Source organism: Canis lupus, chromosome 7 (assembly GCF_011100685.1).
Source record: "Canis lupus familiaris isolate Mischka breed German Shepherd chromosome 7, alternate assembly UU_Cfam_GSD_1.0, whole genome shotgun sequence".
Classification (NCBI taxonomy): domain Eukaryota; kingdom Metazoa; phylum Chordata; class Mammalia; order Carnivora; family Canidae; genus Canis; species Canis lupus.
Window position 1 is genome coordinate 72,669,706 of NC_049228.1, and position 16,361 is coordinate 72,686,066.

At 34.8% G+C, this 16,361-nt stretch overlaps 1 protein-coding gene across 12 annotated transcripts in view; it reads right to left on the bottom strand.

The window, feature by feature from the left end:
- The window catches only part of L3MBTL4 (L3MBTL histone methyl-lysine binding protein 4), a 499,515-nt gene that overhangs the window by 279,490 nt on the left and 203,664 nt on the right, over positions 1-16,361 (bottom strand). For all 12 annotated transcript variants that reach the window (XM_038543799.1, XM_038543800.1, XM_038543805.1 and 9 more), the window contains 5 exons: positions 13,761-13,865; positions 12,597-12,732; positions 10,744-10,835; positions 9,151-9,305; positions 7,965-8,041 (listed from right to left, as the gene is read on the bottom strand). In XM_038543799.1, coding sequence (XP_038399727.1) covers positions 7,965-8,041; positions 9,151-9,305; positions 10,744-10,835; positions 12,597-12,732; positions 13,761-13,865 — 565 coding nt within the window. The remainder of the gene's footprint in view (positions 1-7,964; positions 8,042-9,150; positions 9,306-10,743; positions 10,836-12,596; positions 12,733-13,760; positions 13,866-16,361) is intronic.

A 16,361-nucleotide genomic window follows, 5' to 3' on the forward strand; every position in this document is an offset into this window, starting at 1 on the left:
TCATGAATAAATAAAAACGTTAAAACAAAACAAAAAAAACCTAGTAGAGCTAATAATCTAATTAAGTTAAAGCTACAGGACATAAAATTAGTTCTGTTTCTCTATGCCAGAAATAATTCCAAAGGGAAATAAATAAAACAATTCCATTTACAATACATTCCAAAATAATAAAATACCTAGGAATAAATTTAACCAATAACATAAAAGATTTATACACTGAAAATGAAAACATACTATTGGTAGAAATTAAAGACCTTAAAAAAAGACAACCGATATATTCATGGATTGAAAAACTTACTACCATTGAGATCACAATACTCTCTAAAGCAATCTATATTCAATGCAACCCTTATTAAAATCCCAACAGTCATTTCTCTAGAAATGGGAAACCCAGTCCTCAAATTCATATAGAATTGTAAGGTGCCATAGATAGCCAAAACAATCTTGAAAAATAAAAACAAAGTTGGAGGATTCATATTCCAGATTTCAAAACTGACTACAAAGCCATAGTGATCAAAACAGTGTGATACATCCTAGATAATGCAATATTACAAGAAAAGGAAATTAAAGGTATAATAATTGGAAGGAAAAATATAAAACTTTGTTCACAGATGACATGAATATCTGCATAGAATACAAAAACACTGACAAAAAACATCCTGGAACCAATAAGTGATTGTAGCAAGGTTGCAGGATACAAGGTAAATATGTAAAAAGTCAACTGCTTTTCTGTGTAACAGCAATGATCAAGTGAAATTTGAAATAAAAAATATACCATTTACATTAGCATCCAAAATAATGAAATATGTAGAAAATCTAACAAAATATGTATAAGGCCTAATTAGGAATGCTATTAAAATCTGTGGAATAAATCAAAGAACTAAATAAATGGGGAGATATTCCATGTTCGTGGATAGGAAGACTCAATTTTTATTAAGATGGCAGTTCTCAACTTTTCTATAGATTCAATGCAAGCATAGTGAAAATCCCAGCAAGTTACTTTGTGAATATTGACAGGTAGTCCAAGGTTTATATGGAGAGGCAAGAGAACCAGAATAGGACACAATACTGAAGAACAAAGCTGAAGAATTGAGATTATACAACTTTAAGACTTGCTATATAACTAGTATGCTTTATGTAATCAAGCTTGTATATAATCAAGACAGTATAGTATTGACAAAAGAATAGACAAATAACTCAACGTAACAGAACAGAGAGCCCAGAATAGACCCACATAAGTACAGCCAACCGATTTTTGGCAAGGAGCAAAGGCAATGCAAAGACAGTCAATGGAATGGAGCAAAGACTGTCTTTTCAACAAATGGTGCTGAAACAACCAGACATCCGCATGCAAAAAAATTAATCTAGACACAGATCTTACACCCTTCATGAAAGTTAACTCAAAATTGATCACAGATGTAAATGTGAAATGCAAAATAATGAAACTCCTAGAAGATAACACAAGAGAAAAGCTAGATGACCTTGGGTTTAGTGACGACTCTTTAACATGACACCAAAGGCATAATCCATGAAATAAATAATTGATAAACTGGACTTCATTAAAGTTAAAATCTCTGCTCTGCTAAAGACACTGTCAAGGGGATGAAAAGGCAAGTCACAGACTGGGAGAAAATATTTCAAAAAAAATATGATAAAAACTTGTTCAAAATATACAAAGAACTCTTTAAACTCAACAATAAGAAAAGAAACAACTTGACTAAAATACAGACTAAAGGCTTTAATAGACACCTTACCAAAGGAGATTTATAAATGGCAAATATGCACATGAAAAGATGCTCCACATCATAGGGAGCAATGCAAATTAAAAACAAGATACTAATACACACCTATTCAAATGGCTGAAACCCAAAACACTGAAACACCAAATGCTGGTGAGGATCTAGAGCAACAGGAATTCTCATAGAATGCTGGTGGAAATGTAAAGTATCACACTCACTTTGGAAGATAGTTTAGCAGTTTCTTACAAAACTAAACATTTTCTTATACAATTCAGCAGTACCATTGTTTGCTATTTATCCAAGGAGTTGAAAACATGTCCATACAAAAATCTGTGCCTGGATGTTTACAGCAGCTTTATTCATAATTGCACAAATTTTATTTAAAAAGATTGTATTTATTTATTCATGAGAGACACAGAGAGAGAGGCAGAGGAAGAAGCAGGCTCCCTGTGAGGAGTCCGATGCAGGACTCAATCCTGAGAACCTGGGATCATGAGCCAAAGGCAGACACTCAACCACTGAGCCACCCAGGTGCCCCAGCTGTCCAGACTTTGGAACAACCAAGATGGGCTTCAGTAGATGAACAGATAAGTAATCTAAGATACTAACCAGACAATGGAATATTATTCAGGACAAAAAAGAAGTGAGCTATCAAGCCACGATAAGACATGGAGGAACCTCAAATGCATATTCCTAAATTAAAAAAAAAAACAGCCTGAAAAGGCTACCTATCATATGGTTCCAACTATATGATGGTCTGGAAAAGGCCAAACTATGAAGGCAGTAAAAAGATCAGTGGTTACCAAAGGTTTGGGCAGTGAGAGAGATGACTAAGCAGAATATAGAAGATTTTTAGGGCAGTGAAAATATTCTGTGTGATACCAAAATGATAGCTACACACCATTATGCATTGGTCCAAACCCAGAGAATGCACAACACCAAAAGTGAACCCTGAGTAAACTATCTACTTTAGGGAGATAATGATGTGTCAATATAAGTTCATCAAACCTAACAAATGTACCACTGTGATGAGCAATGTTGATACTGGAGGTTGGCTGTGCATGTGTGAAGGCAGAGGGTACAAAGGATATCTCTGTACCTTCTTCTCAACTTTTCTGTGAACTTATTTTTTTTTAAATAAAGTAAAAAAAATCCAGGATGATGCTGACATAGGATAGATATACAAACCAATGGAATAGAATGAAGAGTCCAGAAATAAATCCAAACATCTATGGCCAACTGCTTTTCAACAATGGTGCCAAGACCATATGATGGGAAAATAGCTTCTTTAACAAATGGTACTGGTTAAACTAGATAACCAAATGCAAAAGAGTAAAAGTTGAACCACCATCTCACTTCATATACAAAAATTCAATCAATATGGATCAACAACTCAAATATAAAATGATATAGCTAAAACTGTAAAATCCATAGGAAAAACATAAGGGTAAACCCTCATGACCTCAAATTTGGCAATGGACTCTTAAATTTAATACCAAACCACTAGCAACAAATGAAAAAATAGATAAGTTGGACTATCAAAATTAAAAACTATTTCACAGCAAGAAACATTAACAAGAATGTGAAAATACAATCTATAGGAGAAAACATTTGCAAATCGCTTATATGTTAGGTTTTCATAGTCAGAAGAATACATTAAAAAACCCTCACATGGATGCCTAGGTGGCACAGTTAGTTAGATATCTGACTCTGGGTTTCAGCTCTGGTCATGATCTCAGGGTCTTGGGATGGAGCCCCGTGTCCAGCTCCATACTCAATAAGGAATCTGCTTGAAACTCTCTCTCCTCTCCCTCTGCCCCTCCATCTTGTGCATGTGCTCTCACCCCCTCCAAATAAATGAATAAATCTCAAAAAAACTCACAATAATAATAATAATAATAATAATAATAATAATATAGTAAATGGACACAATATTTAAATAGTTTATAAATAAAGACAACACAATTTCTTTAAATAGACAAATAATTTCATATCTTCTTAAAAGATATGAAAATGGCCAAAGCCACGTGAACAAATGATCAACATCATTGGTCATTAGAGAAATATAAATCAAAACTACAATAAGTTATTACTTCACACCCAGTAGGGTGGTTTTAATCAAGAAAACAGAAAATAATGAGGTGGCAAGGTTGTTGAGAAATAATGATTGTCATATATTGCTATGGGAATACAAAATGACACAGGTACTACAGAAAACAGTTGTCAATTCCTCAAAATGCTAAACATAGAATTATAATATGACCCAGCAATTCTACTCCTGGGTGTAAGAGAAGTGAAGACACAGGTCCATACAGAAAACTGAATACGAATGTTCACAAAAGTATTAGTTATAATAGCCAGAAGTACAAAGGTCCATACAAATGTCCATCAACAGATGAATGACCAAAAAAATCATAGCATATGTAAATACAATGGAAAAGTATTCAATCATAAAAAGGGATGAACTACTGATACATGCTACAACTTGAATGAACCTTGAAAACATTACACTAAATGAAAGAAGTCAGATACTAAAGGTCAAATATTACAGGATTTTTATATATAACATGTATAATATATCAAGATTAGGAAAATACACAGAAAGCAGAGTAGAAGTTACCAGGGGATGGGAGGCAGGGAGTGGAGAGTGTCTACTTAATAAGTACAAAATATTTTTACTGAGTGATGTAAAAGTTTGGCAATTATAGAGAGCTGGTGATTGCATAACATTCTGAATACACTACCACTAATTCATACACTTTAAAATGGTTAATTGTAGGTCATGTAAGTTTCACTTCAATTAAAAAAGAACAGAATACTTCTGAACAAATTTAATAAAGTGCAAGACTTGTAGATGAAAAAAAATTGAAAGAAAATTAAAGACTTATGTAAGTAGAAAGATGTCCCATGTTCACGAGCTAAAAATTTTAATATTTTTGAGGTGGCTACTCCTCAAATTGATCTACAGATCAATCCCTATCAAAATCCCCACTGACTTTTTTTGGACTGAAATTGGCAAGCTGAATCTAGAATTCATAGGGACATATTTGCAAGTGCCTCAGAATAACCAAAACAATCTTGAAAAAGAACATAAAATAGAGTTAAAGAACTCACAATTTCACAATATTTACTATGAAGCTACAGTAATCAAGATAGTGTGGTACTGGCATAAGGGCAGACATATAAAGGAATGGAATAGAATGGAGAATCCAGAAATAAATTCATCTATGTATAATCAACTGTTTTTTTTATATAATTCTGCTGATATCAATCAACGGGTAAAGAAGAATCTTTTATTACAAGTCTTTGTGGCCATAGACTAGGCAGTGCTTTCCTTACATATCAAAGCACAACAACAAAAGAGAAACACATAATTCAGACTTCATCAAAATTTAAAAATTTAAAAAGAATTTTAAATTTGCTTTAAAAGAAGCCAACAAGAAAGTGAAAAAGACAACAGTATCTAATATCCAAAGACAACTCAATAGAAGGACAAATAACCCAACTCAAAAATGGGCAAAAGATATGAACATATATTTCTTGAAAGAAGAAAATGATCAATAACCACAGAAAAAGATGTTCAACATCATTAGTCATTAGAGAAATGCAAATCAAAAACACAATGTGGTCTAACTTCACACCCACCAGGATGGTTGTAATCAAGACAATAATCACATGCTGGTGAGACCATGGAGAAACTGGAATTCTCATTCATTGCCAGCGGGAATGTACCTTGTTCGGCTCCTTTGGAAAAGTTTTTGAATTCCTCAAATACAGTCTAACCTAACAATTCCACTTCTATAATTATATCCAAAAGAAATGAAAACATATCACTCAAAAGCTTGTACAAGAAAGCAGCTTTATTCATAATAGTCAAAAGTGAAAAAAAGGCCCATCAGCTAATGAATGCATAAGCAAAATGTGGCATATACATACACTGAATAATATTTGTAAACAAAAGGAGTGATGTACTGAGACATGCCACAACATGAACCCTGAAAACATTATACTAATAATGAAAGAAGCCAAGACACAACAGCCACATATGGTATGATTCTATGTATGTCCAAAACAGTCAAATCCATAGAGATATAAAATAGAGTGGTTGCCTAGAGAATGAAAAGTGACTGAGTAGAGGAGGCTAGTCTTTTGAGGGTGATCAAAATCTCTGGCAATAGATAGAGGTGATGGTTGTACCACCTTGTAAATATACTAAAAACCACTGAAATATACGTAAAAAGGGTGAAATTTATAATAAGTGAATTATATCTTGATAGAAAAAAAAGTCAGTAAAGAATTTCCTGCAGAGAAACAAGTGTTGTATGAATTTGGGCTTCCAGGAGGGCAGGATTTTAATGTACAAAAACACTCTGTAATGTATAAAAGGAATACTAACAAGTAGATGAGCTTTAAGAGGTAGCTGAACTGGAAGATTCTAATTCAGACATTATAATCAGGACAAAATCTCCTCAGAATTTTAAACCTACATCTTAGGGAAGAAAACGTGACCCTGAAGTGAAGACTTTGTATCACTAAATTAGTCTTTGACTACAACTCTTAATCAAATCTCAGCATGGTGACAAATTGTCAGCATTTCCCCATGTATGCAATGGGGAAAATGATAAACCTGGATTGAGTTCCCTTGGTCCTTTATTGACTTGATGAGCTACAACAGTCCCCTACTCCCATCAAGCAGGGTATTAAAGCCTTGGCCTTATCTGGGGCATGGGAGCTTTGCTTCCTCCCTCCTCAGTTCATGGTAATGATGGAAAGATTCTGGACACACATTTCTTAAAGCACTGCAGAATCTGTTTCCAGGTGGACACAACCCCAAGAGACAAGGTGATGAACGTAACCACTGATTCTATCATGAAGTCTAGTGAGAATGAGCTGCAGAGAAGTTGCCCTACTACAGAAAAATGGGAAACAGAGTGTGCTGTACTTTCAGGCACACCAACTCAAACCACATATTATGAGATGTGACGAACATTTAACTTCATCTTGCAGAACATAATTCTAAAAGTTAGCTTTAGCTAGTTTTATAGAAAAACAGGACAAATAACTCTGAATCTGTCTACATGTCAAAATCAAATTTGAGAAGATGCTATATATTTTATAAAACTTTCCTAGACTAATTGGATAGTTTAAATAGGTTGTGGGTTTTTTTTAAGTTTGGTTTGTTGATTGTTCTGAATTTTTTAATTCTTTTCACTGAACTCACAAATTTGATGACAAGTCCTAATCACTTTTCTGTATTAGGAAAAAACATATAATACAGCAAAATTCCAGAATCATTCAAATCAAAACATGAAGCATATACTCCATTCTAGAATAGCATGTCACATACTCTATTTTTTAAAAATATTTATTTATTTATTTTATATAGAGAGTATGACGGGGAGGGGCAGATAGAGACGGAGAGAGAATCTCAAGTAGACTCCGCACTGGGTGAGAAGCCCCATGCAGGGCTTGATCCCAGCACCCTGAGAACGTGACCCACACCCAAACCAGGGGTCAGACCCCTAACCAACTGTGCCACGCAGGTGCCCCCATATTCTACATTTTTTCCTGTACATTTTTTTATTGAAAGAAATTGGTTTCTCCTAGAATATTTATTTTAAAAATGCTAAGCTTACACAGCTCGTATATCTAATTAATTTGGAAATTAGAAAACATAAATTTGACACAGAAAATCTCTAAATACTTAATATTTCTTTAATGAGAAAAAATATATATAACTAGAAAGAGTCCTTACTCTGGTGTTTATCAAGTTGGTTTGGTGAAGAGGTCTGGCAAGTCTGAAGACTTACGGTTAATTCTTACTCCTTAGATTTCTACATTTCTTCATTTAACTTCAAAGTTAAGAATATTTATTAATCTTATGATTCAATTAATAAATTAACTTAAGTGATATTTATGTACAAGGAAATAGCTAGTTTTAAATACCAATCTGCAGCAATGGTACGCAATTCACTGGATAAAAATTTTCATCAACCTTTTTGTTTTTAAATGGTTGCCTAATACGTCTTTATAAACCTAGTCCATTTTCATTGTGGGAAAGATGAGCAGATTTCAGGTTTGTGGGTTACTGGGTGATCAAAAGAATCATCCACAGTACTTTTATCATACACTTTGTATTAAAATGTGGTTTGCATAAACGAAAGTAAGAATAGCCAATGCCATTCACACATATCTTTGAGATGCCTTCAAAGATAACCCACTCACCTTGGGGTGCAATCAGAGTTCTTCCATTCTCCTGACACCAACCAACTGGCTGGACATAAGGGCTATTTACATCACACCTGCAAAACACAATTCTGTTTCAGATCCTACACAACCTAATGCCAGAGAAAGAATCCAAGACTAATGACCATTCTTGATACTAAGACATAACTATATAGCTAAAATATTTTATGGCTATATAGAATTAGAAGTAGTTTTTAGTACTGTATTTTGTAAGCTAAGTGACCAAACTTCTCTTTTACATAACTTTCTTAAAATTTAAAAGAATTTTTAAAAATGTTGACTTAAAAAAAAAATAAAAAATAAATGAATAAAAAGTGTTGACTAGGACCTGAACTGCCAGTGACAGCCCCAAAGAGTGCACATTTTAATAAGCATCTCCCCCCCAACACACACTTGTTGCTAGCAGCAAGGGAGAAATTAATAGGCCAGTCCAAAGTGTAATATGAGAGACCAGATTCCAAATGCCTCCAATTTCTTCCTTCTCCTTTTCAAGGAACCCAGACCATTCTACCAAAGACACACAGAACAATTAAGCAATGCTCTGCTTCTTAGTTCAAAGAAGAAAACAGGGCCCCCCTCATGCATGTGAAGAACCACAGCCTTAGGCAAGACTTGGTGGTTATTCAGGATATACGGTGAAGAAATGCTACAAAAATTATTTTTGCCATTCCCTCTTCCGTATTTCAGTTTTTTTACCCAGAAAACATTTGGAACTCATGCAATGTTAGTTTAATGACATCGTGGCATACATTTTCTCTGCTCCCCACTGGCTTTCAAATAATTCACTCCATTCTCCCTGTGAATCTTCCCTTTCAAAAATATGACAGGCTGAGTTCAACATTTTTCAGGAAAAAAAAAACACTGCAAGTTCTTAACTTCCTTTTCATAGAAATGCTTCCCTTACAAACTAGACACAACATAGTGAAATGCCCTGAACTGGTGATATTATGAGGCCTCATTAGGTAACCTCTCATAGAGTGGAGAAGTTTCTCGGGCACTCTAATTCAGCAATTCATGTGGAAGAGAAGGTAATGAAAAGTTGGCCACTAAATTCCTGATGTTCATTACTCTAAGAACAGCAAGGACAGTGACAATACTGGAAGGAAAATAAATTCTTAACACCAAACATGAATACACGAAAATAAAACGCACATCAGTGTCTCACCAGTAATCGTAACTATCATCCCAATTGTCAAAATGCACTAGTAAGCGATCTTCAACAATATCTGCTATGGTTGCCACACACACCAAGGAAGGGTTCTTCCTGTCGATGGCCTCCAGCTTCATTCCAACCTGAAATTCTTTAGGCATTGGCCCATTCTAACACAGCACCAGAGGGAAGAGGCACAAAAAGAAACAGACACCAAATAGGACTGAGCCACTGTCAAAACTTCTATGTTTAGCATCAGAACAATGTACAGGGTATCAACATATACCCTCCAGAATGCAAATACTAGTAAAAATATTCCAACAGACTGTTAAGAAGTTAACATTCATAACAAAAACCCAGGAAACAGCTTTTACATTGTACTTTTCTCTTTTGTTGCATCAGTTTTGTTTCCCTCTTCCTCATCATCATTTTCCCTTTTCAGTTTTTAGAAGAAATTGTATTAATTTTAAAATATGACGTTTTACTGAATATGAGACTATTAAATAATATTCTCTACTCCCCATAGACGTGAACAGTTTCCAAATATCAGTATTTGGAAAAGTAGTAAAGATATGCTCTTTAACGCTGAAATTATCATTTACTTTGATGAGATCTGGAAACAGTGGCCTTCTCAACACATGCACTAATCCGTAAATAAACTTACACTTGAAAAAAATTCAAATGCCTTTTTTAGTATCACTACATATTTTTTCACAGTAAACAACAGTATGGACTATGATTTAAAGGAACATTAAAATAACAAAGCTCCATTTTGGTATGGTGTAGTTAGCCAGTCCTGGGAGTTAGAAAGTATACATACAGTATCTGGGGATTAGAAGACAATTTTTTTCTACCTCTTTACTATCTATACTGAACACTGCTTTTTGTTTTCTTTTAGCACATTTCATTTTTTAAAAGCAACTTCCCATTTCTATTACTCTCCTCCCTTGATACAATTCTATGAAACACACAGAGCAGTTGTATAACATTGATTTCAAGATCAGAGTCAGTCCTACAAAGGGACACACAGCCAGCAGGTGGCAGGGAGACAGTAGGCTTCCCTGCCCCCTTCCCTGGGGCCCAGAGCCAGAGGGAGCCAGAGGAGGCAGGGCTGCACTTTATTCTCATTCATTCCTGAATTGCTGGCAGATTGCTGGGGACAGAGACGGCATAACGAGGGTGGTCTACCCACATGCTCATAAGCCCTTTGAATCTGTATGAAATGTCATCCCCATTCAGATTACACGAAATTCCAACCAGGCTGGGTTTATTCAAAGTCTACGTGTGGTATCTACTGGTATCAAAACACCACAGCTAAGTTCAAACAAGTAACTCACTGGAAACAAAAAGAAAAAAACATTTCCAAAAGACATTTTAAATTTTAGCAGGATTTAAATATAAAGACTTCAACTCTCTGCATCTAATTAAAGTATTTAATTGTACATTTAAAGGGGGGGGGAGATACAGCTATAGGATAGTGGTAAAATGAGTGAGAAAAGGTCATAAGAAACTAACAATTCTGAAAAAATACAACAGAATATATAGTGAATTTTAAGAAATTTAAGCTTAAGCAGAAATCTGATTTATACTGAGGAAGAAAATACTTACAGAACTTCTGTTTCTGAATAATTTCTTGGGAGCATTCTGTAACTTGCAGGCCTTCAAGTAATCCATCCAAACAAATTTATCTTTTCTGTAACCTAAAAAAATGTATAGATTACTCAAAATACCCACATGATGTAACCATGTGCATATTAAATGTATTAGCCTTCTTCAGTCTTCTATCATAAATTCAATGTCCTTTAGCAGACCACAAATGATTTAAATAAAAATCCCTAAATAGTTTCAATGTTTTTTAACCTATGAAATTCAAAACTGTTGACATGATTTCCCATCATGTATATCATCATCTACAAATATTTCAAATTCACTGAGATATGGAATTGGCTCCCTGGTGGCCTGACGGGCATCTCATCTCTTAGTAAGGCTTTCTAAAATGGTCAAAGGGAAGAGACAAAAGTTCATGAGTTCATCATCACTCCTGAAGAAGCCATGTCACAGAACATCAGAGGTCCTGATGATGCAACAATCCAGGGTGCCAAGGCACTTGGGAAAATTACAGAAATACCTTCACAATCCTAAGACCTCCAGCTATCTACTGCTTATCTTTGTGAGTTTCCCATATTTTACTGGTCCTCCGCTCCATGTGCCCTGAAGTGGCTCACATGGTGCTGGCCCAAACAAGAGGGGCTCAATAAATATTTTCTGGTTGGGTATTCCACAGAATAAAAGTCAGAGTCCTTGCACAGCCTCCAAGGCCAAGGCTACATCTCTAACTTCATCTCTGATCTTTTCCCCTTGCTCCTCTGCCCTAGCCTCGTTCATCTCCTTGAGATTCCTCAGCATGGCCAGAGGCTCCAGCCCCAGGACATTTACTCTTGCTTTTCTCTCTGACAGTCCTGTGAGCCAGGGCTCTTGCTGACTTCCCTCACTCCATCTACCTATCTGCAGGACATCACGTTCTCGTGCCCTTCCTCAGCATGCTCTCTGTCCCCTAGCCCTGTCACTGCTTGACACCATGGCTTACCTTTGTCTATTATTCCTCTCCCCTCTGGAATGAAAACCCCATGAAGACAGAGATGGTATATCTATTCACAGCTCTATCCCTGGTGCCTGTACACAGCAAGGGTGCCATAAATACCTACTACATGAATGAGCTGTGAGCAGCTTTCATGAAATCCGGCAATCTTAAGGAATCTGCCACTGATCTCAGAAACAGACCCCTGAACGACACTCTGACTTGGTGAATAAAATGATTATGGACTGACTCCAGAAGCACCACAGTCATGAGATACTCAAACATCCATGCAGGAGGCAGTACAGAAGTCTGCTGTACAAGCGAATGGACCCACGGGCATCTCAACTGATCAAATTCTCACCTCACCAGCACATAGCAAATAAAAAAGGCTTCAGGGACATCTACCAGTCCCAGGTTCCACTAGCACACAACAAGAGACAAAGATGGGATTTTTGATTCCCATCAAAAGTAAGCAGAGAGTGAAATCCTCCTCTGTTTCAGTTTCCTATTTTCCATGATTTGTTTGAAACAAACGAATCAAGTTTCCTCACTGTACAGCATCAGTGACTAAGTGAAATAGCTCATTTCAACCATGATGTAAATAAAATAGCTTTCTTCATTCCTTATAAGACTTAATAAACTTTATGTTGTCTTAAGATTTTATTTCTGCCATACATACCTTATCGGTATATTTGACCTAAGCAGTCATAGATGCTTTTCTTTTAAAGACAATCACTTATCTTTAAAAATAGTATCCCTATAGTCTTACTGCTTTTTGTGGATTACACTTTTATTTTGAAAATTAATTCATTCCAAGATCTCTTGTTAGTATTTCATCAAGTGTTTTTAAAATAAAACCAACTCTCTTTCCATCCTGGCTTACCCTTAGGGATATGCAATTCATGTTTGGTCTTCTCACACCACCCTATTGGATGAATGTCAGGGGAACCAGCATTGGTCCAAAAATCATAGCAGCTTAAATAACCATCAAAGTGAAGTCTGAGGCGGTAACCACACACCTGTAAAATGGAATGTTTGCAATCCTTCATTAAATGTCATGCATTTGAAGCATACACAAAATTAAGAGAATATTCATATAGTCTGTCAGTGCCATAAACATATATGAACCAACCCTTCCATCCAAATGTGCTTGTATCAAAAAAAAAACAGATTTAGAGAATAAAACAAAATGCTGACAGACACTATGTTTTAAGTATTGAGAATGTTTTCTGTAAAGAAAACTATTCTTTTACTCAGTCTAGAAATCTGAGGTCAATATATGTCTCCATCTGTTGAAGGGTTTATTTGTTCAATCATTCCTGTCAAATACTGCTGTTGGAAACTCCTGCTGTCCCATGACAGTATAAGTTGTAGTACAGAGCAAAACCAAAATGGGCATGGCTTCACTTCAATTCTAATATATGGATCCAGCATACTCAATAAAGGAAACAATAAAACAGTGTGGAATACATCCCTTAAGACATGCTATACAAGTTTAATAGCTATAATCAATCAGTAAGTTAAGTGAATAGTATTTATTATGAGATCTGATTAAAATATAGAGGTGTTTCATCATTTTAATAATATAAGATGTTTAGTAAATATTACATTTTATAAGCCATTTATTTTCATCAATGGCTCCTCATTCTATATAATTTTCATAAAGTTCTTATATTTATATAAATAAATAACACATGTGCATGAATATTTTTCATATACATTTCTCATTAGTTCAGCTAAAACTTGAATCATGTCTCTTAACAGACAAAAGCAACACTGTGGATTCACTGATTATTATCAACTTCAGATGAAAACTATTTACCAGTTGAATCAAGGGTAACTGCTAATGATGAGGGACTTATTAAAAGATTAATCTTCAGAGAAGGAAAAAATTCATTAAGAAACATATTTCACCCATCACTGACTAAAATAAATCCATAATGTACTGGAACTTGTTTATAACAGAAAGCACTCAAATTCATTATTCGCTAGAAAATTTTCTTCTGTCATTGTGCACTTAGCCCAAGACAATAACACTATCTCTTACCTCAGCTACAGAAAGCACACAGAATACAGATGGATGTCGGGGGTCAATGCCTTCTAATCTCATTCCGACCTGGAAACCATTTTCGTGCTCCGGAAAGGATTGGTCCTATGAAATTTCATGATATAACATTAGTTACTGAAATACCTTCACAATGTAATATTAAAACACTTGGTGTGGCTACGCATACAATCAAGAATTTACTGTACAAGCTTGGAAGCTCAGTGATATAACTGAAGATAGATGGCTGCTTTTCTATATTTGGCCCTCAAAGACGATTTGATCATTTTTATCATTTTATCATTATTTATGAAACAGTTCATATGAGAAACTACATATCCTACGAAGTTCTCATTTATTCCTCTTGCCCATTTTTCCTTAGTTATTTTAACAAGCTTTTCCTGTATTCTGGAACCAATCCTTTGTTGATTATGATGATTACCTATTCCCAGGATGTGAGTAGGCTCTTTGCTTTGTTCATGATGACTTTGTTGCAGAGAATTTTTAAAATTTTACTGTAGTAAAATATATCAGTTATTTCCTGTACAGTGTGCACATCTAACCTATGAACTCACTCACAACCCTGAAGTTACATGGACATTATCTTAGTGTTCTTTTAAAACTTCTGTTCTTCATTTTAAATCTACAATGCAACTGCAATTAATTTTGTTCTATGGTATGAGGTAGGATCTATTTTTTCATTTGGAAAACAGAGTATGCAACAAAATTTTTTCTATCATCCATACTTTCATAATCAGCAAAGTTACCTCTATTATATCACATTTCTACATATTTGTGGGTCTATTTCTGGACTTCCTATTCTGTTCATTGGTGTATTTGCCTATATTACATTGTCATAGTTGCTTATGACTATCTGGAGAGCAATCTTTATCATACTGAGTTTTCTAATTCAGGAACTTGTTTCCTTTCCATTTAATCAAATCATTTTTGGTTTTCCAAGATATTTTCTAAAGTTTCAAATAGACATCATATGTTACTAAAATTTTCATACAGGATTCAAAAATGCTTTCTTATATTTATTTCTGTATACCTTTGAATGTTCATTGCTACTGTAAACAGAATCTACTTTGTTTCCCATTTTTTTATTTTTATTTATTTTTATTTTTTTTTATTGGTGTTCAATTTACTAACATACAGAATAACCGCCAGTAATCTACTTTGTAATAGACTAAGTGTTCCCGTTCATATTATTATTTTTTTAAAAGATTTTTTATTCATTTGTTCATGACAGACTCACAGAGAGAGAGAGAGAGAGAGGCAGAGACACAGGCAGAGGGAGAAGCAGGCTGCATGCAGGGAGCCTGACGTGGGACTCGATCCTGGGTCTCCAGGATCACACCCCGGTCCGAAGGCGGCGCTAAACCGCTGGGTCACTGGGGCTGCACAGCCCATTCATATTATTATCTTTAAGAACTAGCCTTATTTTCCACATCCTTGCTAAATTATTATTACTTTTCAGCAGTTTTGAGCAAATTCAGTATTATGAGTCAACTTATTCTTAATTGTAAGTAAATTGTAAGTATGATAATAGAAAGTGATGATTAAAATCTAGTTCTATTAGATGAAGATCCCCTTTTTAATCACTAACTTTATTACTCTTTTCTACTGTCTAATATATTAATAATGTTTATTTTTATTCTTTTGAAAACAATCTTTTCATTTGGATATGTCAAACTTAAAAGAGAAGTTGCAAGAACAAAAAATACAAAGAACATGCATAGACTTTGCCTAGACTCATTTATTGTTAACAATAGTAGAAACATCATTTGTTTTATTTCTATTTGTTCCCTCTCTCCTACTTACCTGTGCATGTATACAGATATAGACTTAGAGATACACATATATGTACAAATGTACATACGATTATTTCTGAATCATTTGAGGGCCCTTTACCCTTAAATGACTTTCCCTTAAGAGCAGGGATTGTACTTTCCCTGAGAACTGGAACATTCTCTTATGTAACAATAGTTCAGTTATCAGGTTCTGTAAATTTAACATTTATATACTTGAACTAATCTTCCATTCATGTTCCAATGTTTCCAATTTATCCAACAAAATACTTTATAACATTCTCTTCCTCCAGAATGGGATTCGGGTCAGATATTAAATTTAGTTGATATGTCTCCTTAGTCTACCTTAATCTGGAAACTTTTCCATACTATTTTGTTATCCTTTAGAACACTGACATTTTTAAAAAACATAGTCATTCCCTTCCTCCATTTTTTTAAACAGAAAGTTCATCATTCAGGATGTGTCTGATGTTTCCCCACGATTAAATTCAAGTTATGTATTTTCTGCCAGTATACTACATGGGTGATCATGTGTCCTTCTCAGGATATCACATCTAGAGTGACACAATGTCCATGCATTCCCTCACTAGTGATGTCAATTTTGATCGCAGAATTATACTGTTGTCCAATTCCTTCACTATATAGTTACATACTAAACATACATATACATACACACACATTTATACATATATATGTACATTTGTGCATACTTACATATATGTTAGAAATCATAAGTTTATATAGATATGTCTAATTCCAACCCACCCCCAAAGGTCTTGTTCTGTCTTTTTCC